This window comes from Microcaecilia unicolor, chromosome 11, assembly GCF_901765095.1.
Source record: "Microcaecilia unicolor chromosome 11, aMicUni1.1, whole genome shotgun sequence".
Taxonomy (NCBI): Eukaryota; Metazoa; Chordata; class Amphibia; order Gymnophiona; family Siphonopidae; genus Microcaecilia; species Microcaecilia unicolor.
The window spans coordinates 99,701,517-99,722,779 of NC_044041.1; the positions used below are offsets into that span (position 1 = coordinate 99,701,517).

The window sequence follows — 21,263 nt, forward strand, 5'->3', positions numbered from 1 at the left end:
GCACATGATAACACTGTTATCCCCTCCTAACTCCTCCAAGGAAACAGGAGGTTATGTTAGAAATGCAGATCACAGTAGAAAGAAGGGGCCGAGATGAGCTGCAGAGCAGCCTCTGGGAATCACCTGCTGCTGCCTTTGGAAAAACGAGACAGTAAAGGTACATTGGTGGAAGGGGGCTGGGGAAGGAAGGGGGGAAATGGCAGACTGGGGCGGGGGTGTGGTGGAGGCAGCAGCAGCTCATTCCTCGCCTCAGGGAGGGCGGTGGGTAGGGCAGCAGCGGTGGCTCATTCCTCGCCTCAGGGAGGCGGTGGTAGAGGCTTATTCCTTGCCTCAGGTGACAGATTGTCTTGGGCTGCCCCTGCTTACCGCAGCTTAAAATGGTATGCTGCAGGGCACGCTGAGGCATCCAATGGTACTTTTGACATGTGTGTGTGCTACCGGCATGCTAAAAAATAAAATTAATTTTTTTCACCAAGGGAGCGTGTCTGGAGGTGAAGAGTGGGTATGTCTGCACTAATCAGTCAGCATAGCTACATTACAAGTTGATTTAGTGCAGAAGATGAGGCTTGAAATGAAGCTTGAAAGGAAGATGCTTAGAAAAGGTAGGACAAAGGAAAGTTTATGAATTGTTTGGACTTGAAATTTTATTGTTGCTTTCTAAGTTAGATTATTACAATATTGTTTATGTAGATTGTACAAGTGATGTCTTGAAAAAGCTCCAGACAGTTCAAAATGTAGCAATTGGAGTTAATCTTTTCATTATGCAGGATGAACCAGTTTCACCATATTTTTATAAACTTCACTGGTTACCCGTGGTAGCGAGGTCCCATTTTAAATTGTGTTCTATGGTCTTTCGGTCCCTTTGTGAGGATGTTCCATCATATTTGGCTGGGGGGGGGGGGGGTTCTCTCTTAAATAGACAACTAGTACAGGGTCAGGTTGTTTTAAAATTTCCTCCAGTTGGTTCAGTTAAATCTATTAAACAGTTATCTGCATCTTTGTCTTACATAGCTCTGCTTCGGTTTGGAATTCCCTTCCTTTCTCAGTCCGTTTTTTAAGGGACTATTTAAGATTTAGAAAACAACTAAAAACTTTTTTATTTAAGAATTATGTGGGCTGATCTATATTTCTGATTGTGATGCAAAGCGTGTTTGATTTATTGAACTAAGGGACTGTCTTTGCTTTGAACGCACTGAGTAATGACTTTGTAATGTGCATGGGAGAAAGTTCCATTGCTGCACATTGAATCCATTAGATGTCACATCATATTTGATCCCTGATGCAGGCGCTGTGGCCGAAACACAGCCCATGTCGGGTTACTAATGGAAGATTGATTTTCAAGTGTCCCGATTTTGAAGGCTTTTAGTATTTCTTTTTGTTTTCTGTGATGCAAAGTTTGTAATTCCCGGATTAGTGTTTCATTTTTTTGTTATTGTGATCTGCAAGGAACTGTATAGGCTTTTGCAGAATATGAAACCATTATGTAATGTAATGTAAAAGATACATGTTCCCATATATGCATACATACACAAGCATCCATACAGAAAAACAAATCCAAACATATTCATACCCAGGCAAGAGGAGTAGGGATAAAGAGAGAGACAGACAATGAAAATTTGGTGAGAGACACACACCACAACTAGAGGCGAAAGACATACGTGCACAGAGTGGATAAAGCATAAGCTACACAGGTTCCAATAAAGATAACAATCACTTGTGCATCAGGCCAGCTGGGATTGGATGTGTCATGGAGGTGATGTCTTAAATCTCTGAATATTTGCTTGTTCCTTTAGATGGGGATGAAATCATTTCCTTCCCTCACATAGGGTAATTTATTTTTCATTTAATAAGGGTTTTTTTTATTATTGAAACAAGTGCAGCATGAATATTACAATACTAGGAACCAGCAACCATATAAACAATCATGAACATATCTCTTATGGTCACACAGATCCCAGAAATACAGCGCACTTACGACATAGCAATTAGTGTAGTCTTTCAAAAACAAAGCTCAGTTTATCCTCACTTTATAAGTTTTATGTAAAACACCTTCTCCCCTGAAACCATGCCCTCCCCCCCATCCACCAGCATGTTCAAACTACTCCCTCCATACCCCAGAATAACAAGATAATGTGAGAGCATTCTCTTTCAAACATAATTGAGCTAGGGGACCCCCATAACTTTTCCCATTTCCCCAAAGCCCTAAGGGGGTCTTTTACTAAGCGCGTTTTTAGCTCACAGTAGAAATCAGCTGATGGTAAACGTCAAAATGCCCATAGGAATATAATGGGCATCTCGGTGTTTACCACCAGCTGATTTCCACTGTGAGCTAAATGCTTGGTAAAAGACCCCCTAAATTCGCCCATGGTACAGATATATTGCAAACAGCACTTCCAAGTCCAAATGGAAGTAGGTTCAGGGCTTATCCAAGTTTGAGCTAATGTTATACAGGCTGCCATTATACACTGTTAGAAGGTAGCAATTTCAAAATGTATGTCCTGTTCAGATCAAAATGAGAAGAATCCACAACTGCTACTTCTCATGCTCTGTTCTAATTCTCCAAGTGCCTTCCTTAACCAGTGGCTCAGACATACATTGGCTCGGTGTTGATCTCTGTGAATCCCTTCAAGCAGATGCCATACTTCACTGACCGGGAGATTGAACTCTACCAAGGAGCAGTGAGTATGCCTACCTATTTCACATCTAGTAGGCAGAGGCATAGCTAGGTGGGGTGCAAGCAAGGGGAGCAGCTGCTGCCCCATATGGATTTTGAATAAAATGGCACCTATGCAGATCGGCCTTTCAGGTTCACACTGATGCCTATTTTACAAAAGTTCTGCTCCCCCTGACATCATAATCTGGCTACGCTTCTGCTTGCAGGACCCCTGGGGATCAAGCCCTGAAATGGAGAGTGTGGGAAGGGTAATATTAGGAGAAGAAAACTGTGGAGTCAGCAGGGGTGGCCTGACCATTAGGCCACCTGAGGCAGGGGCCTCAGGTGACATTTTTTGGAGACCGACATCTCCCCCTTCCTTCCTCCGCCCCTTTTGCGGCATTTACCTGGTGTTTCATCACATTTTAAAAGCCAGTGGCGGCAGCAATTCCCATATGCTGCCCTGCCGCCGGCACCCGCCTCTTCCCTTGACTGCGGCTGCCTCTCTGATGTAATTTCCTATTTCGTCAGATGTGGCCATAGTCAAGGGAAGAGGTTGGTGCTGGCAGCAGGGCAGCCTATGGGAATCGCTGCTGCCGCTGGCTTTGGAATATGACAAAACAAGGTAAACGGGGTGAAGGAAGGAAGGGGGTGGCATCTCGGCCCAGGAGGGGACAGCATCTCGGTCCGGGGTAAGTGGTATCTCAGCCTGGGGAGAGGGGAGCGGCATCTTGCCTTGGGCCGCCCCTGGGAGTCCGCAAAAGAGTGTGTCACAATGCACATGTTCCAACTAGGAATTTGATTAAACTTTTTCAGAGGAATCTCTCAAATCACTATTAGACATTTATTCAAGTGCCCTTTTCTTCCACTTTTCTAAATCTTTCAAGACTTTCTCATATGAAGACAGGGCCTGTGTGATTTTGGAAGTGTATGTGCAATATCATCTGCTGGTTAGCCTGAAAGAAGACCAGAAGTCCATCAAATCCAACTGTATCCTGACTGCCTGACAGTTATCTCCATGGTGTAATCCAGAGAAAGGCAAAGAAATAATTCAGAGAAAATACCCCTTTCCAGATCTTAAATATAGGATGATTGGCTCAGAATAGCTGGAATAGCACTTTGTCTTATATCATATATTTATTTAAGCATTAAGATTTTTTTAACCTCCTTTTCCTATGCCCTCCCCCCCCCCCCCCCCCCCCCCCCCAATAACTTTTCCTTCTAATTCTCAAACAAAAGCAGGCAGAAATCTGTAGTGCTTTGTCCAGCAGGGACAACAGCAGATCACAAAAGTGATGAACAATTAATTGCATATAAAAGGCTTTTTGTATCAAGAGGAATACTATGCCTGATGTTGCCCTGATTCACCGTCCTAGACAGAGCTCTTGGGTCAGGGACAAAGCCTTTCAACCAGACATAATAGTACAAGTTATCAAACATTAAAAAATAAATATTATATAATAAAAACATTATTCATAGTATAAAATAGAAAGTTTTAAGGCCAAGCTGAGTAGAAGATATGTTTTCTATTTCAATAGGTCAAAATCCTTCTGATGGTATCTCACTGATGCTTTCTGGTGATTAGTCACTGCAGGAAGCCCTGCCCACACGTCTGGTAGGCATATCACTCAGAGGCAGGTGTCAGAGAGCAAACAAAAACAGGAAACTCATGCCAGTTCCATTAGAGAAGGGCGGATTTTCAGAACAAGTAAAGTAATTCTAGTTTCATTTCAGTCTCATTGAAGCTCTGTAAACCAGTGGTCCCCAAACCTGGTCCCAGAGGCACGCCAGCCAGTCAGGTTTTCAGGATATCCACAATAAATCTTCATGAGAGAGATCTGCATGCACTGCATGCAAGTCTTTCATATGGATATTCATTGTGGATATCCTGAAAACCTGACTGGCGGGGGTGCCTCCAGGACCAGATTTGGGAACCACTGCTGTACACCCTTGTCCTTAAAAAATGACGGTAGCCAGGGAAGGTAATTGAGGCTACCTAAGGGGCCCTTTTACTACAGTGTTGCTGCTCGGCAACCTGGAACTACCACAGTGGCGTTCCTAGGGGGGGGCGGTGGGTGCGGTCCGCCCCGGGTGCACGCTGCCGGGGGGGTGCCGCGCGCACCTGTCCTCCGTTGTTCCTTGCTTCTTCTCTGCCCCGGAAGAGGTTGTTCCGGGCAGAGAAGAAGCATGGAACAACAAAGGACAGGCGCACGCGGCACCCCCCCCCCCCGGTGGCGTGCACCCGGCGGGGGGTCCGCGCTTCATTGGGGGGGGCGCTGCACCCGGGGGCGGGCGCATCGGCAATCCGCCCCGGGTGCCAGCCCACTTGGAATGCCACTGAACTACCGCCGTCCCAACGAGGGGGCCCCAGTGCACGCCAGTTACGCATGGGGTTACCGATGATAATTGGGCAGTTTTGTGCGCTGTCCAGTTAACGCCGGGTTAGTGTGGGAGCCGGTAAGTGCTCCCCCCCCCCGAAATGGCCGCACAGCAAGTGCGAACTTACCGCATGACCATTTCTTTTTTCAACCTTTTTACCTGCTGCATTGTGTTGGATGATCTCAAGGTGGCCAAACAGATAGAAAAGGTGATGGTCAAAGCCAGAAGGATGCTCAGGGAAAGCATTGGGAAAGGAATGGCCAACAGAAGAAAAGAGGAGATAGTGCCCTTGTTGGTGATGCCCCATTTAGAATACAGTGTGCTATTCTGGAGACCACATGTACAAAAAGAAATAAACAAGATGGAGTCGGTCCACAGAGTGGCTACAAAATTGGTCAGTGGTCTCTGTCGCAAAGCGTATGTGGACATACTTCAGGCTCTCAATATGTGTACTTTAGAAGAAAGGTGGGAGAGAGGGGATATGATAGAGACGTTTAAATACCTCTGTGGCATTAATGTACAGGAGGTGGAAAACTCAGGAATGAGGGGGCTTAGGATGAAGTTAAGAGGTTACAGGCTCAGGAGTAATCTAAGGAAGTACTTTTTCAAGGAAAGGGTGGTGGATGCATGGAAAAGCCTCTCGGTGGAAGTGGTGGAGTCGAGGACTGTATTTGAATTTAAGAAAATATGGGACAGGCACCTGGGATCTCTTAGAGAAAGGAGGAGATAGTGGTTGCTGTGGATGGGCAGACTGGATGGGCCGTTTGGCTCTTATCTGCCATCATGTTTCTAAAAGGGGCCCTGGTGCGTGGCAAAAATGGCTACCGCCGCTGCTGACACAAGGCCCCTTTTACTGCAGCTTAGCAAAAGGGCCCCTCAGGCTTCAGTGAACACATACTTAATCTTATAGATTTCCATTCACATACCTCACAAAACTAAGATGTACATAACGTATTAACATCCCCTTCAGAGCAGATTTAAATATACTACTACTACTATTTAACATTTCTAAAGTGCTACTAGGGTTACGCAGCACTGTACAATTTAACATAGAAGGACAGTCCCTGCTCAAAGAGCTTACAATCTAAAGGACAAATGTACAGTCAGTCAAGTAGGGACAGTCAAATTGGGGCAGTCTAAATATCTGCTTGAATGTGCATTCTGCATAAAATGGATAAAGGTTACCATGTTAGTCCACTTTAATAAAAGAAACAAAACAAAATAAAGCAAAATAAAGTGATGTCTTTTTTATTGGACTAACAATGCATTTTTTTTGACAAGCTTCCAAAGACAGAAGCTTCTTCAGAGCAGGTATAAGCAAAAAATGACAGTATCAAAACTACATATAAGTGAAAGATGAAAAGTACTAAATTCATAAAATGGAAAATGCATGCATTAAAATTCAATTTCTGGAATTGCTTTAGGAATACATAAAATATGCATCAGTTTGATCTATGCACATTCTTTTATGCATGTACAACCAGGAAAATGTTATCAATAGAAATCAAACAAAATAAAACATGGAAAAGAAAATAAGATGATACCTTTTTTATTGGACATAACTTAATACATTTCTTGATTAGCTTTCGAAGGTTGCCCTTCTTCGTCAGATCGGAAATAAGCAAATGACGAAGAAGGGCAACCTTCGAAAGCTAATCAAGAAATGTATTAAGTTATGTCCAATAAAAAAGGTATCATCTTATTTTCTTTTCCATGTTTTATTTTGTTTGATTTCTATTGATAACCTTTAAGAGTGGACTAACACGGCTACCACACCTCTCTACTTAGGAAAATTTTATAAAGGCCTATTTCTGTGCCTAAGACACTATTCTGGGTACAGAAATCCTTTGTAAAGTCCTCCACCCCACCCCTGCCAGATTCTGAACATGTTCATTTCCTGTGTAGTATAATTTAAGTTTTTAGTTTAATTAAATTTCAATTTAGATTTTTCTTTTAATTAAGATTTCTAATGTTACATTCTAAGTAGGAAACAAAAGAAAATTATAACAGTAATAAGCAACACAAAACATACCATACCATCAAGGGTCTTATATTCCGCATATTTCACAGGATTCTACGCAGCTCACAAAAGAATTAGACATCAACAATTGAAGGAATTACAGAATAGACTTAAACACCATTGTAAGACTCAAGCATCGATCAGGAAAAAGATACGTCTTAAGAGATTTCCTGAACAATAAGTAAGAAGACAATTTTCTAAGGCCCCGATGATCAAAGGTAAATGCCAGTGCTTAGACACCACTAACGCCAGACTAGCACTGGACTAGAACCCGCATTTACCAGCGCAGGGTGAGCAGAGGGGTCTGGCTCGAGCACACCAGGGAATACCACAGAGCTCATTTAAATGAGCTGTGCGGTATTCCGCCCGTGTGATCAGAGCACTGCGCTCTGATCATATGGGTGAAATAGTGCCTTAACCGTATGCCAACTAGGAGCTGGCATTAGAGTTAAAGCTCTCTTCCTCCCCCTCTGTCCATGCCAGGCAGCCTGGGCTGTTAATGTCAGCCCAGCCTGCCACCGTCAGTCCTGGGGGTCCGGTGGACCCCCGGACCCCTCAGCTCCCCCCAATGGGCAAGGCCTGCCCTGGTGGCCTACTGCCCCCAGGCCCCCCAGACACTGACACCAACATCCCTCTCCCTACTGCCCGCCCCCTTACCTTTCTGTCTGTGCCTCCAAGGGGAGGCCCAGCACCGGCTAGCCTCTTCCTGCCTGCCTGCTCCCACGGTCTGTCCTCTTCTGCACTCCTGTGCGTGCCTGGAGTTGGGACCCGGATAACTGCATTAACGCGATATCATGCTAATGCAATCATCCAGCTCCTGGGTGGCAGGCAGGAGCAAGAAAGAACAGACCTGGAAGAAGGCAGGCAGGAAGAAGCTTACTGATGCCGGGGCCCTGGCCCCCCCTTTGAGGCCAGGCCCAGGGAATTTATTTAAGTACTACTTACCACTGCAGGCTGAATATTACCCCTGTAACTTTTAAGCTCCTAAATTAAGATGGATTTTCAGCTGAAGTGTTAGACTTCTAAGTTTCACTCAAAATAGGGCACAATTTTAGAAGGCTAAATAAGGAGCCTACATGTAAGAACTCAGCTTTTTTTTGAATATCAGAGCCATTATTATTATGCTCTGATTCCTTCAACAGGAAAAGAGTACTGTAGAAATTCACACTTGCTTTTATGTAGGTACTATTTCCACCTAAAGTTACACATTGGGCACAATATTCACAATGATTTAAATGGCAGGAGCCTCACCTGGCCATTTAAATCACCTGTCCAAGGCTAACCAGGCATTTTAGCAACACTAAACTGGATAATGTCACTGAAAATGCCCGGATAGCACTCAAGCCGAAACCAGCTATTTTGGGGAACATTCCAGGGCGGAGTTGGCACTTAGTTAGTTAAGCGCCAATTTTCAGCACATAACTGGCTAAGATAACTGCATACAGTAAATAGGACTGTATAAAAACAGTCCTACCTTTATGTGGTTCTTCATAGCCAATTAAGTGTCAAATATTGCACCATGTTTTCACCAGCTCCGTATACCTGAAAATTCAATGCCGGAGCCTGGACATGGCCTGACATTGAATTTACAGGAATAGCGCCAGTGGTGGTCAACAAAACACTGATCATCGCTGGCTGAATATCGGGCCCATCATTACCTCCCCCAACCTAACACCTCCCCCAAGTAGGGCCCACATAGAGGGTGGGCAATCTTCAAAAAGTGCATTTCTGCGATTAAAATGTCATTTTAAACATGGAAATGGTTTTGAATGTTGCCCTCCCTGCATTTAGCAAGAGGGTAAGTCATGCATGAATTACAAAATCCCCGATGACATCTGACACTATCAGAATCATTTGAAATCTATCATAAAAGCCCAGAATATCTCTGTGCTCTCCCACCAGCTGACCAAGTTCTCCAAAACAGATATGTCTAAAGTCACGTGTTCCACTAAGGAATACAATCAAAGAATTTTGTAATATATCCTGTTTAGAAGGAATGGTTCCACGGAATCTTAGCAGAGATTGGGTGGCGACGCCGGTAATTGGGAAGCGAAACCAGTGCTACCAGTCTACACCCTGACCGTGACTGAATAGATATGGATGGGCTTGAGTATAAATTTTAAGGGGCTTTGACGTTAGCTTCAGAACTTTTAGTACAAGAAGAGGTGCTGGGCAGACTTCTATGGTCTGTGCCCTGAGAATGGCAAGGACAAATCAAACTCGGGTATACATATAAAGTATCACATACCATGTAAAATGAGTTTATCTTGTTGGGCAGACTGGATGGACCATACAGGTCTTTATCTGCCATCATTTACTATGTTACTATGTTGTACAATGTTGTGCACTGATTCTCTATTTTGTTCCCTTTGTCCTCCAGGCTCAGTATGAGAATCCACCTCATATTTACGCTTTGACGGACAATATGTACAGGAATATGCTTATTGATAGTGAGAATCAATGTGTCATTATCAGGTAAACTTTGTCTCTGCCTCCTGCCTTTTGATGCATTGTCTCCCCCAGGTATGTTTCTACAGCCTTCAATATCATTCTCGCCTATATTGTGTTTATTAGTTATTTCAGCATCTACAATTTATCCTTGGATAAGACATCATATAGTGCTCTGCCCTCAATTTCAGAGAGCTTGCAGTCCGAGTGGGTGCCTACAGTACAGAGAGACAACGGGATGCTCCCCTCATTCAGAGAGCATCCTTGGCAGAAGGCAGACTTCAGGTCAAGTCTCTTGGTTCCAAGCCCATTGCTTTAACTAAAGATGCACAAAATTTGACAAGACCATGTAAAATCCACATGTCTTGTAGTATTAGATTATGGATTGGGGGGGGGGGGGTTGCATTAAGGTGCAGAGAAAATCCACAGTGGGCCAACACAAGTCTACTACCAATTTCTGTGGATCACAAAAAAATCAAATGCTTACTGCAGGTACATCTTGGGAATGTCTGCTGATTCTTTCCAAGCTTGGGTCAGGCTAAGATCTCCCAGATCTGAGACTGATTTTTTGCTATTTCATTATCCCTAACATAGGGGTCCTTTTATTAAGCCGTGGTTAAAAGTGGCCTGTGGTAGTGTGTGCTCATCTTTTGGGCACTCGCTGGGCCATTTTTTGTCGCATCTAGGAAAAAGGGCCTTTTTTTAAGGGGCCGGAAAATGGACGTGCACTAGAATTGAAACCAGCACGCGACCATTTTCTGCATGAGACCTTACCACCACCCATTGACCTAATGGTAAGGTCTCATGCGCTACTCACCTGGTAAGCATGCAGCGTGAGCCAACTGCTGTTTACCGCCGGGTAAGCAGCCCGCGGTAGAAAATGGAAAATTTGGTGCATGTCAAATTTGGAATTACCACCCGGCTCAAGCACTAGCTGGGCGGTAGCACCGATTTGGCATGCGCTGTACGCGTGTAGGCCCTTATGCAGCTTAGTAAAAGAGCCCCATAAATCACTAAGCTTCGTTCTGTTTCAGTATCTATTGTACCCAACTGAGTGGCAAGGAAGCGCATCTGGAATAAGAGAGCTGAGAAATATAGTAAAAATCAGGTCATCAAACTGTGCTCATCATAGTTTACACTGCTGCTGACCACTGACTACTTCAGCCATCTATTTCGATGCACAACTACGCTGTGGAATTTGTTGTAGGAGGACACGCTCAAGGCCGCTTATAAAGCAGCTTTTAGATTAGCTTTGGACAAGTTTCTGGATAGGTTCATTCACTGTTAGCCAGGCAGGCCTGGGGATCCTCACTTCCTCTTGCTGGTAGCTGGAGTGAGGAGCAGAGATCTCCTCCATAGGATCTATCTTGCACTTCCAAGAAACAGGATGCTGGGTTCGATAGCCCACTGTTCTGGACCTGCATGTCAAAGCCAAAGCTCTAGTGTAAGGCTGTCAGAAGACAGAACACTGCATGCCACTTCTTATGTTCTCGTGAAAAGCTCTGATGAGTCACTGTTCTGAAAAACACACTTAAGAAATGACCTTCACAGATGCGTGCCAGTTAGTGGGATATTCAGTGGCATTAACTGCAAGTTCAACTGAATAATCCCTTTGACCACCTTGGCAGTATCTGAACAATAATAAGGTGGTCCCATTAATGGAGCTTGGATGGAGCCAGAAGATATCCAGTTAGTGCTAGCCAGATAACTAACCAGCCAAAGTTGGGACAGCCTTTAGCGGTTAAGTAGGACCGTGTAAATAGCATTCCTGTCTTTAACCACTAACTGAATATCAGCTTAACCAGTTAAACCAGAAATTCAGTGCCAATCACCGGATAATACATGGCATTGAATTTCATGGTTCAGAGCCAACATTGAGCTTTAACCGCTGGCTGAATATCAGCCCCTATTATTATTTTCATTGTAAACCACTTAATGTTCATTTGGATTTACTCACTCCTTTTTTCAGTAGTAGTTCAAGGTGAGTTACATTCAGGTACAGTGGGTATTTCCCTGTCCCTGGAGGGCTCATACTCTTTTGTACCCGGGGCAAGTTCACAAAAAGCAGCAGTGGGGTGTGAACAGGGCACCTCTGGATGTCAACCACTAGGCCACTCTTCTAATATGAGTCTGATTGATCATCTATTAAATAAAGATGAACTGTGAACAGAGCAGAACAGAATTATGCCTTTTAGAAGTAGGAAAAGAAAGAGATTTTCAGCAGCTGTCTTATGACAGAAGTATTTTTCTAGTCATCGAATACAGACATTTTTTTTCATGGTGCAGTGCAGCATTAAGCACACTACTGCCAGCACCTGTGCTAAACACATTTGCAATACTGCTTTAATAGGGACTGAGCAGCTCATTCACTGTTAAGGTAAACTGCATTCATTTTTTTTTAAATATAACTTTAGAGTAGATATTCAGCTGATGGTGCTCATCACCGGCTTTATCCCCAGATATTCAATGCTAGGCCATGTCTGGGCACCTGCATTGAATATCCTGGCATAGGTGGCCAGATAAAACTTATCTGGTTAAGCTCAATAACCAGTTAAGGCAAACTGCATAAAGATAGGACTGTGTTTTATGCGGTTACCTTATGCCTCATGAATCACGGCACTTAACCGCTTAAGTGCTGACTCCACCCCTGTACCGCCCACAAAATAACTGGTTTCAGCTTAGGTCCATTTCTGGGCATATTAAGCAACATTATCCAGTGTAGTGCCGCTAAATATGCCCAGTTAGCTCCGGACAAGCGATTTCAACAGCAAAGAGACATTTCTGGCCATTTAAACCACTTTGAATATCGACTCCTTTGTCTTTTTCTAACTTTTCTCTTTACAGCAACCCTATACATTCATCTGGAGGAAATGTAGAGGGGCATAATCGAACGGCATAGATGGCCGGCGCCGCAAACAGCAGTCCCGAACCGTATTATCAAAAAAGATGGCTGGCCATCTTTCGTTTCGATAATACAGTTGGGGCCGGCCAAATGTCAGAGATGGCCGGCATCGGTTTTCGCCGATAATGGAAACCGAGGCCAGCCATCTCAAACCCGGCCAAATCCAAGGCATTTGGTCATGGGAGGGACCAGCATATGTAGTGCACTGGTCCCCCTCACATGCCAGGACACCAACCGGGCACCCTAGGGGGCACTGCAGTGGACTTCACAAATTGCTGATGGAGATTGCTGCTCTGACTAAACTGAAAGGAAAGGAGGTGAAACAGCAGAGGGCTGCTTGGGAGGAGAGCCTGGTAGAAGAAGGGAAAAGATTCTACCCTAAAGAACAGCTCTTCTGAATTAGGAGTCACTAATTAGACCCCTGACGCAGGCCTTTACAGCCGAAACACGATTCGTGTCGGGTTCTTTTTATTGATTTGAAATAAAGACCTTGTTTAAGGAAACACCACTTGTGAGAGGGCTCTTTTGGATCCACTGTTTGTTTTGGCTTTCATTTCTCCTGTGGAGAGATCACCTTCTGTGGGTGTTGGCTTCGTTTGAAGTGCACTGCACCCACTAAAACTGCTCCAGGGACCTGCATACTGCTGTCATGGAGCTGGGTATGACATTTCAGGCTGGCATAAAGGCTGGCAAAAAAATGTTTTAAATTTTTTTTTTTGAAGGTGGGAGGGGGTTGGTGACCACTGGGGGAGTACGGGGAGGTCATCCCCGATTCCCTCCAATGGTCATCTAGTCAGTTTGGACACTTTTTTGAAGCTTGGTCCTGAAAATAAATGGACCAAGTGAAGCCAGCGAAGTGCTCGTCAGAGCTGGTCTTCTTTTTTCCATTATCGGCCAAAGCCAGCCATCTCGTAACCATGCCCCTGTCCCACCTTCCATACCCTGCCAAAACGCCCCCTTGAAGTTTGGCCGGCCCTGCGACGGAAAGCAGTTGAAGCCGGCGAAAATCGGCTTTCAATTATACCGATTTCGCCGGCTTCAGGAGATGGCCGGCCATCTCCCGATTTGTGTCAGAAGATGGCCGGCCTTCTTGTTCAAAAATAAACAGGATAGCCTCCTTCTTCCATTTCTTCAGCGTTTTAACATATGTCAGTACTCCCTTTATACATCCCAATACAAATGTTCATCATGTCTTCTGTACATCTGTTACTATGAATGGCAAGGACAAATCAAATTTGGGTATACGTATAAAGTATCACATACCATGTAAAATGAGTTTATCTTGTTGGGCAGACTGGATGGACCATACAGGTCTTTATCTGCTGTCATTTACTATGTTACTATCTACATTTAAGACTTTTATATGGTTCATACTGTGGCTCATTATATTACAGTTGCTCTCATATACTTTTTTTTTTTAATTAATATCTTCACAGTGGAGAAAGTGGGGCAGGAAAAACTGTGGCAGCAAAATACATCATGGGTTACATATCCAAAGTCTCTGGAGGAGGTGACAAAGTCCAGGTACCTTTTGTGCTTTCATTCTTTAGTGATGTCAGTGTTCATGAAGAATGATACTCTTCATGCTAGAGAATGGAGTCTTATGCTGGTACCAATCTCAAAATGGCTGTTGAGACCTCCCATGGTAGTCTTGGGAGGCTGCCACAGGAAGTCTTCTCAGTCATTTTGATTCAGCAGTGGCACCGTCCCCAAAAAGACCACTAGACCACCAAAACTTGTTAAGGTACGCCTGGGCCACCCGGTGGAGGTCAGGACTTTGCTGAGGGGAAGGCAGCGGAGGCCCGGAGGGACCCGTTTTTCTGTGGGCGGGTGGGTAGGTGGCTGGCTGACTGGCTCCTGCCACGATGGGGTGGGCAGGGTTTTCAGTTTCAGCATCAGTTCCAGCTAAAACCGAGCAGCGGATTTTGGCTACAGATTCAGTTATGGCTGGAACTAATGGTTTCAGTCAGCCTTTAGAAGGCTTTAGCAGGGGCTGAGAAGCCTGGAAGGGTTCCCCAAGGACAGAGAAGCCTGGAAATGGGGAGGGGTTCCCCAGGGGCAGAGAAGCCTGAAAATGGGGAAGGGTTCCTCAGGAGCAGAGAAGTCTGGAAAGGGGGAAGGGTTCCTCAGGGACAGAGAAGCTGGAAATGGAAATGGGTTCCCTTGAGGCCCAGAAGATAAAAGGGTTTAATATTTTGGAAGGCTCGTATCCCAACTGGAAAAAGGACATAGAATTCCCTGTGTGGAGTTGTTTTGTAACTGAACCTGTATGAGGTATTCCAAAAGCCCTGAAATCAAAGTGGTAGGAATACAGCTCAGGGAAAGATTGGAAGGTAGGCTTTAAAACAGCCAAAACATGGCTTCAAAGGTTTGTTGAAGTTCCTCTTTTTTGTAATCCAGCCTCTAGCTCTGAGTGCAAATCCTATACCAGAGAGTGGGGGAGGGGAAGATCCCATATACTGACAAGGCAGGTGGAGACTGTATGGATTAAGAAAGTAGGCCTGGGGACTAACCATGTACTTATTTGGGAAGTGGTAAAGATATACAGGAACCCTGTCTAGTATACATTGAATAGAAGTATATTTTTCCTTTATGTTTTTCTAAGACTAATTAAAGTGTTTAGCCTTTTGAACCATTAGCCTCAGTGTTTGGTATACTGCTTGAGAAGCTAGGGGCAGAGCTAGTGGTTTGAGTAGCTTCAGAAGTCTGTACCTCATACAACTAGCAGATGGCGCTCCCAAGAGGTTGAAGACCCGAGTGGGAGTGACACACACACACACACTCTACCCCCCCCCCCCCCCCATCAAGGAAGAGGTACATTTACAAACTGTCTATCCATTCACAAGCTGGAGATGGGATAAAATAACATACTAAAGAAGTAGGGAAGGGTTGTAGGCCAAACAACCACACAAAGAGGGGCATAATTGAAAGGGATGCCCAAGTTTGCTGAGGACGTCCTCGCAAAACGTCCTGATGGAGGGGTGGGGAAACCCGTATTATCGAAACAAGATGGATGTCCATCTTTCGTTTCAATAATCCGGTCAGGGACGCCCAAATCTTGAAATTTTGGTCGTCCTTAGAGATGGTCATCCCTGATTTTCAATGATAATGGAAACCAAGGACGCCCATCTCAGAAACGACCAAATGCAAGCCTTTTGGTTGTGGGAGGAGCCAGCTTTTCTAGTGCACTGGTCCCCCTGACATGCCAGGATACCAACCAGGCATCCTAGGGGGCACTGCAGTGGACTTCATAAAATGCTCCCAGGATCATAGCTCCCTTACCTTGTGTGCTGAGCCCCCCAACCCCCCCTAAAACCCACTACCCACACCACTACCATAGCGCTTATGGATGAAGGGGGGCACCTAGATGTGGGTACAGTGGGTGTGTGGTGGGTTTTGGAGGGCTCGCTGTTTCCTCCACAAATATAACAGGTAGGGAGGGGAAAGGGCCTGGGTCCGCTGCCTGAAGTGCACTGCACCCACTGCTCTAGGTATCTGCATACTGCTGTGATGGACCTGCGTATGACATCTGAGGCTGGCAAAAAATATTTTTAAAGATATTTTTTGAGGGTGGGAGGGGGTTAGTGACCACTGGGGAAATAAGGGGAGGTTATCCCCTATTCTCTCCGGTGGTCATCTGGTCATTTCAGCCACCTTTTTGTGCCTTGGTCGTATGAAAAACAGGACCAAGTAAAGTCATCCAAGTGCTCGTCAGGGACGCCCTTTTTTTCCATTATGGGTCAAGGACGTCCATGTGTTAGGCACGCCCAAGTCCCGCCTTCGCTAGGCCTCTGATACGCCCCCTTGAACTTTGGCCATCCCTGCGACGGAAAGCAATTGGGGACCTCCAAAATCGGCTTTCGAATATACAGATTTGGATGACCCTGGGAGAAGGACACCCATCTTCCAATTGTGTCGAAAGATGAGCGTCCTTCTCTTTTGAAAATGAGCCCAAAAGTCTCTAGAGGTTGATTGTAGTATAATTTATTGAAGGACCAGATACAGTAGACTTGACACGGACCGTGTTTTGGCAACAAAAGTGCCTTCCTCAGGAGTCAAGTATCTGTATTGAATGTCAATATATTTTACAATGTCATGAAATGTATCAAGTCAGAATATGCATTAAGTCTCGGAGCCTTAAGAAAACCATATCCAAAGAGGTCTACGCATGGGTAGGACATAGGTAGGGCTCCCACTTACACATGTAACTTACAGAATACTGTAAGTTATATGCATTGCTGCCAAATGTAGGCACTCACACTTATACTAGCTCTATGGCTGGCATAAGTGCAGGTGCTTAGATGATAAGCACGCCAATACTGAATTACACTAGTATTCTACAACTGAACCAAGGCGCCTTGGGTTCTGTTATAGAAAAGGGTCCTACTGCACAACCTAAGAGTACCTAAATGGAGGGACCCAGTTATAAAATTACCCCCTAAACCAGGGGTGGCCCAAGACAATCTGCCACTTGAGACAAGGAATGAGCTGCCACCTTGACTCCTCCTCCATTTCCCCCTGCCACGATCTGATATCTTCTCCCTTCCTTTCCTAATCCCCTTCCCTGAATTTACCTTTTCTTTTCTTGTTTTTTAAAAGGCGATGGTGACAACGGGATCAGTGAGATTCCCATAGACTGTGCTGCCGCCGGTCCTGGTCCCTTCTCTCTACTGCGGCCCGCCTCAAAAGAAACAGGAAGTTATGTTAGAAAGGCGGGCCGCAGTAGAGGAAGGGGATTGGGGAAGGAAGGACTGGGGGGTAGTGCCGCCTCAGAAGAGTGCCACCAGAGGCCCCCGCCTCAAGTGGCATAATGGTAGGGCCACCACTGCCCTAAACACTAGCCAATGACCACACAAATATCTGAATGGATCCACAGCACAGGATTCCACCCTTTTATCTAGAACTCTACATCCCCATGGAGTACATTGTCCATCAGTTAGTTCTTGGGAGGCACACATTTATTTGTTGCAAAACACTGGTTTACACACAGAAGCTTTTTCTAGACCACTGCAGAGCAGCCAAGCTACCCAGTTCCAGGAGGGAAGTTGTTTTCTGACAAGGCCTGTTTTTGAACTTACATCCCATAGCGATATGGTACAGTATATGTTGTCTACCCATTGAAAACAGTGCTGTAAACCTATAATATGTCAGGATGGCATATCAGAAATCCAGAACTGGCTTTAAATCTCTGTCCTGGAACTGGGTAACATGGTAACAAGGTGATGAGGACTGTGAGCTCCCATAGCCAGATAGGACACCTAAAGAAGAGACCCCGTAACCTGCAGAGCTGCCAAGTGACTCAGTTCCAAGGGAGAGTTTTTAAGACAGTCCTGGACTGGATAGTCAACCCCATCATCCTGATACATTCTGGTAAAGCTGTATCACTGAGCTCACATGGCATGAGCAGGGACTATAAATAACAAAAAAAACAGGACTGGACAAAGATCTACCTGCTTGCCTTGTGTCATTTGTCAGCTCTAAAACTGCACACACACACACACACACACACACACCCATAGGAGTCAACTTTTCAAAATTATTGGGGGTGCTAAGCCCAATGGAAATAATCCCTCCCTGGACACATACAAGGATTTTTTCCAATATTGGGGGTGCTCAATCACCCACAGCACCCTCAGAGTCGGCTCCAATGCACACACCCCTCATCTTTTCAGAGAGCATCAGAGAGTGAACACTGGGTTCCATTTCACAGGTTAGGTAGATTCATGGAAAGATAATCCTACTTTTCTTAGGGGAATCAGAACTAGAAATCTGTGCCATGGGATGAAACTAGATCAAAATTGTCAGGAGAAAATGGAGATAACTGAAAACTGTGATTCTCCTCTGTATGTGTTTTGTCTTGCAGCATGTGAAAGATATTATTCTGCAATCCAACCCCCTGCTGGAAGCCTTCGGGAATGCCAAAACTGTGAGGAACAATAACTCCAGCCGCTTTGTAAGCACCCAGCTGCGCTCTGTGATCTGCAGAGTTACTGGAGGACCCCAAGCTGCCTAAATCAGGCTGAGGCAGTTGCTTGCATGGAGGGATAGTCCTATGGTGGTAGGGAAGGTATCTTAAGAAAATCAAAACTACGTGTACTGGGGCAAAGGCAAAATCAGAACTGGATCAGCCTGTCTTAGGTAGCACGGAGTCATCTGGTTAATCACAAATTTACATTTTCTTTCTGCTTTATTAATTTAGGGATTTGCATGTGGTGTTGCACTACTTGGGGGGGGGGAGGAGGACAGAAAATTTTTATTTCATGTCGTTTCCCAAGTAGTTTCCAGGAATGTTCATTTTGTTTGAGTTTTCTTTTCCCCTTATGTAATCAAGGAAGCAATGCCATTAAAAGTGTGCACCCTTTCAGAATGAAATTTCATGTTTTTTCTGCTTATTTTCATTTACCAGCAACGTGAAATGACATAGGATATATCATTGATATTTCCTATCTCATTTCAAATTTATTTATTTATTTATTTGTTGCATTTGTACCCCACATTTTCCCACCTATTTGCAGGCTCAATGTGGCTTACATAGTACTGTCAGAGGCATTTGTCCAGTTGGTTGATAACAAATACAAGGTTGTATAGTGATCGTATGAGGTATATGTGGAGGGTCGGAAGGGATGAAGATTGAATATTGTCCAGTACGATCATAGGCATGCTGTGTTGCTGGGTGAAGAGGTTTATGTTGGGTCATTGGGGTGGGCCTTTTTGAAGAGGTTGTTTTTTAGTGATTTCCTGAAGTTCAGGTGGTCATGGGTTGTTTTCAAAGCTTTTGGGAGGCCATTCCATAGTTGTGCACTTATGTAGGAGAAGCCGGATGCGTAAGTTGTTTTGTATTTCAGTCCTTTGCAATTTGGATAGTGTAGGTTTAGGTAAGATCATGACAAATGAATGCACATCCCCACTTACTACCAGTATAAGGAACAGGAAGTATAGATCCCAGATCCAATGTCATCTGGTCACCATCCCATGGTCTTCAAGCCCTTTGCTTTCAAGCTAGTCATTACAGGTACCAGCTTAGATTGTGAGCCCTCCAGGACAGGGAAATACCCCAGTGTACTTGAATGTAACTCACCTTGAGCTACTACTGAAAAGGTGTGAGCAAAATCCAAATAAATAAATAAAATACATAAATTACATAAAAACACTAGGGTTTATGGTATGAAGTTGGACGGAGGGAGACATTGCTGGGAGGGTGTCTAGAATAACTTACCAGCAGAGGTCATAGTACCAGGACTATTAGCCAATGAAAGCCTGCATGGGATAGATGTGGAGGACAATGGTAAGAAGAGAGTGGAAAGATTAGATATTAGTTTATCCAGGACATTTGAGAACAAAACTGAGTAAGGTAAGTTTGCTGCGGTTTATCCTCTTTGTGGTCCACTTCTGGGTGTCAGGGGATCACCACACCTGTGACTTTTTTCTTACCAAGATACTATAGAAATTTGCTATTGCCTTCTATAGCCCACAGCACCCAGTCTTCCATTTTGATCAGCCCAAGAGGTTTGGGGGGCTTCCTCTGATAGCAACTGGATGGATGAAATCTATTTTGAAATATGGCAGTGTGATGTTAATATAGACAGAAAAATACATAGGCATGGGGAAAAGGTGGGCTACAGTGGTCATGGTCCTATCTATCTTTTGCCCCACACAGCATCAGCAACCAGGGAGATCGGAACACAGGGACAGAAGATGGTTTGTTAGGCCCTCCCAAGCAAAAAGGCACTCCACTCTCTCTTTGTATTAGATTTTAGGTGACACAACCTTGATCAAGCCTCAAGTTTTCTTAAATACCCTTTGTTTTCCTACTCCCTCCAGAGTGGCAGGCCTATTTCAGAACTTAGTGTCATCTACAAAACTACATACCTTCTCTTCTAGCTTCTTATATAAACATCGAATAGAACCAGCTCCAGGCTGATCTATGAGGCATCTGACTGGATGCCCAATCACCTTAGAATGACCTCCATTAAGCGCCACCTTCTGCTGCCTCTCTGTCAGCCAAATTCTAACTCAACTTACTACATGATGACCCACTCTTAGACTGTCCAAAATGTTTAGTGTGGAAAACTGAAAAAAGGCTCCTTTAAATCTATGCCCATACCCAGTCCTCCCTCATAATAAGATCATAATGTCAAAGAAATCAAATCTGTTTGCCATGGCCGTTTGTTATTTAATTCTATGGATGTGCATTTGTTAGTTCACCTTTGAAAATTTAGTGCAGGCAAAGCTAATTTAATGCAGTTAATCTATGAATTAGCATGCATAAAATTAAAATTTGCATTTATTAAAAAGTCAGAATATTCTGAAAACAAACTGAAAATTGTTTATTTAGTCACTAGCCAATCACATTTTGACAAGATTACCACAATGAGCATGCACGAGATAAATTTGCCTACACTAGGTCTCTAATGTAAATCTCTATCATCTTTATTTATTAATCTATTACTCAAAGAGATATCTGATATAACTGAATACTTATAATTATATGTCATTCACAGTATCAGTCCTTAATTTCCACACGATTCTTATTATCTAAACTACTTTATTTACTTTCTTCCTTCTACTTAAACTTTATACATACTGTTTCTTGTTTGTTCAAAATTGTGTGCAGCATCAATTTGATAACACATTTTTTATTAATATATCACATCACATAGGACTGATACTGTGAATGACATAACTTTATTTATTATGGATAGCCTGAAAACCAGACGTGTCTCCTAGACAGGGGTGAGAGACACTGCTCTGGAGCCACACCTGCCTTCCACAAGTAATAAGACAGGACTGTCAATGATGGTGCTGGCATTTATCTGAGCTTCCAAAATGTTGTCCAGCCCCAAAGTTGTTTCTGCTATCAG

At 44.2% G+C, this 21,263-nt stretch overlaps 1 protein-coding gene across 1 annotated transcript in view; it reads left to right on the top strand.

Annotated features, from left to right (window-relative positions):
* Window positions 1-21,263, top strand: part of LOC115480543 (unconventional myosin-If-like) — a 173,776-nt gene that overhangs the window by 19,844 nt on the left and 132,669 nt on the right. The window contains exons 3-6 of the mRNA XM_030219298.1: window positions 2,589-2,678; window positions 9,433-9,527; window positions 13,839-13,926; window positions 18,266-18,355. Coding sequence (XP_030075158.1) covers window positions 2,589-2,678; window positions 9,433-9,527; window positions 13,839-13,926; window positions 18,266-18,355 — 363 coding nt within the window. The remainder of the gene's footprint in view (window positions 1-2,588; window positions 2,679-9,432; window positions 9,528-13,838; window positions 13,927-18,265; window positions 18,356-21,263) is intronic.